Raw genomic sequence first — 2,919 nt, forward strand, 5'->3', positions numbered from 1 at the left:
ATTGTGGCTCTACTTGTCTCATTTTACAACGAAGGGCTTAGGCACAGTGAGTGGTCCTTCACAGTGACTCTAGCCCAGGGGGAGGCATTTGGGAATGAGGCTTGGGAAGGTCCCTGCTGTTGATGTCACAGAAGGGTGAATTCCGGGAGACTCCTCAGGCTCTCCCAGAAGCCCCTAGGCCCCGGTCGGCTCTGGGCTCAGTTTCGGTTTGTGAAGGAAGCTCTGAAGAGGGGGCCTCTTGGGCCTAGGTGTTGAGCTGTCTTCATCCAAGCGTCCCCAGCCTAGCCATGGACCGACCCTCAGCGTTTGAAAAGACTCAGGGTGAGAAGGACCCCCGTAACTTGGGGGCCAGTGGCCCCTCATTATCCTGGGCCGAGAGGCCAGGCCGTGGTGGGGCCCACCAGCAGCCTGAGTCCTATCGGCTCGATGTGTCCCAGGAGGAAACCCAGGACTTCTCCCCCCATTCCCAACTCCACGGTGTGACCCACCCTCGGGGCAACGGCTATCACCCCGAAGGCACGGAGCCTCCCCTCCACCCAGATGGCGAAGAGGAGGACCCACGTAGGAGTGGGATACGGTCCCCCGGAGACGCCTCCTGCCCCAGTGGGAGCCAGAAGCGAGGGGAGCGCTTGCTGGGCCACCCTGGTAGGCTCGACCGCAGCACTGGGGCCCCTCATCCTGGTGAGGAACCCCCCGGGACAGCACACCAGCCGGATGAGCCTGGCCGTGAGCAGTCCTACCACTCCGGGGGCGCCCACCGTAAGCCCCGGGCTGGGCCCCCCGGGGACTCTTCCCAACAGGGCTCGCTTCCGTCCTCCCAATCCAACGAGAAGTCGTCGTCGCGCAGAAACACCAACCAGTCCCACAAAAACACCAACCAGTCCCACGGGAGGCCTGACACCCTGGAGCGCCTGCAGCGTAGTAGCACCAGGCGTGCCCAGCACCCCGGCGAACAGCAGCCACGCAGCGATGTGCTCAGCCTGCCTCGGTCCATGGACTTGCCCAGCGAACACGTCTCCGGGGTCTCCCAGTTATTTGCCCCTTCCCTGTCCCCCAGCGTGGCCCCCTCCTCCATCAGCCGGGGATCGGAAGGCCGCCGCGGCACGAAGCTTCACCGTGATCGATCGCGCATCGAGAGCCCCAGCCAGCACCTCTTTCGGACCTACAGTGGATTTATATCACGCACCTCCCAGACCTCCAGCAAAGTCTCTCCCCATGCCCCATCCTCCATAGAGATGGATTACTGGTTTGAAGATGAGCAAATTAAGAAGCACAAAGGTGAGTCCCTCTCCCCACCCGAAATCGCCCGGCTCCAGACCATTCTGCCAGTGGTATGCGCTCAACTCCTGTGACCCTCCACCAGTCCTGTTTGTTCACCCGGCCACCCACCGCGTCACTCCCTCACAGGCTCCTTTCTCAAACACCTGCTCCCACCTGAGGCCACCGTGGTCCGATCCGTTAGGCGTCCCAACCACCTTGATGGCACCCAGCAACAACAAAATGGGTGACCTGCCTGGGCCTTGGCACCCCAGGGATGTGTCTACTCGGCACCCACCCTCTAGGAGCTCCCAGGCTGGGGGGTGACCACTTCAGCAACCAATCGCAGAACACCCAGTGGTGGGGTGCCAGCCCCCACATTTGAACAGGTCTCAGGGGCGGTTGTGTCATGAGGGGTGAAATTAAAGAGACATCAGGCAAGATAAGGCAGGCAAGTGCTCACCTCCGGGACTGCCATGACTTCAGGCATCAGGCCCGAGCAGAGAACGAGAATATGTTTCCAACCAAGACTTATACACACTCAGGGGGCTCCAAGTCCCCCTAATTACAGGGAAGCACATACATAACAAGGGGGCTGTACCCGAACCCTAAAGGTCCCCGAGGACAGAGGAGGAGTAACCCACCACCAGGGCAGGGCGGGGGGGAGTGGCTGTCCTCAGAGCCTAGAGAGCAATAACCGTGTCTGCTCCTACAGTTACAGCTGCGGCTCCATAGCCGTCAGCCATGTGCTTGTCAGGGGTAACTTCAAAGTAGCGCTGCTATGGGAGGAGGAGATAGTGGGGAACAGTAAACTATGAGAATGTGATGGGGACTCACCTCCAACTCACCCGGGGGAAGGCCTCCCTCCACCCCAGAACCCAGCCTGCCAGGCCTCTTAGTAGCTGAGAAGAAAGCATTCGTCCGTCCGCATACACTCTGTTCCCGTTCTCTGCCTCCCACCCCCAGTGAAGAGGGCCTGTCCTTGTCCCTTTGCAGAGCATACGTGACGGTGGATTCTCTGAGTCCATACCTCCCCCTGCCCGCACCCCACTACACCGTGAGCTTCTTGGGGAACAGACTGAAGAAGAGCCTTAAACACTAGGGCAGGGAGGCACCTGGACTTTAGCTCTCTCCCCACCACACTTGGGCCCTAGTAGGAGTTCAAGAAACCTCCATGGTCCGGAGGCACGGGAACTGTGGGCGCAGCATGGGGAAGGCAGGGAAGAGGAAGGGGTGTTTTTCGTGGGGTCCACAAGGGAGGGGAGCGGTTTGGGCTTGCAGCTGGGAGCACCAACCTCAAGACTAGACTCCAAATCCCAAACAGACTGCGAGCCACGGAGGGGTCAGCTTGGGGGCCTCGGTGGGTGGGCGAGGCAGGCGGACAGGGGCCCTGAGCCTGCCCGCCTGTGGCCGGCACAGCCCTGACCCCACGCCCTCACAGTTACGCGAGCCAAGCGCGTCCACAGGAAGCACGAGAAGCTGTCCCACCTGGTGAAGAGAAAGGTGTGCGTCTTTGTTCGGTGGATCCGAGAGCGGCTGCGGACCCTGGTGGAGACGCTCGCCTTTGAGGCCTTCATCTTCGTCATCATCTGCCTCAACACCATCATGCTGGTGGCCCAGACCTTCGCGGAAGTGGAGATCCGGGGCGGTGAGAGCCAGGCG

General features: G+C 61.0%; 1 protein-coding gene across 1 annotated transcript in view; it reads left to right on the forward strand.

Annotated features, from left to right (window-relative positions):
* The first annotated feature begins 287 nt into the window (after positions 1–287).
* CATSPER1 (cation channel sperm associated 1) overlaps positions 288–2,919 on the forward strand; it is a 15,716-nt gene continuing 13,084 nt past the window's right edge. The window contains exons 1-2 of the mRNA XM_013007454.1: positions 288–1,278; positions 2,699–2,905. Of these exons, the coding sequence (XP_012862908.1) occupies positions 288–1,278; positions 2,699–2,905 (1,198 nt within the window). The remainder of the gene's footprint in view (positions 1,279–2,698; positions 2,906–2,919) is intronic.

This window comes from Echinops telfairi, unplaced genomic scaffold, assembly GCF_000313985.2.
Source record: "Echinops telfairi isolate 266 unplaced genomic scaffold, ASM31398v2 ScPeMD7_7417;HRSCAF=8455, whole genome shotgun sequence".
NCBI classification, from domain to species: domain Eukaryota; kingdom Metazoa; phylum Chordata; class Mammalia; order Afrosoricida; family Tenrecidae; genus Echinops; species Echinops telfairi.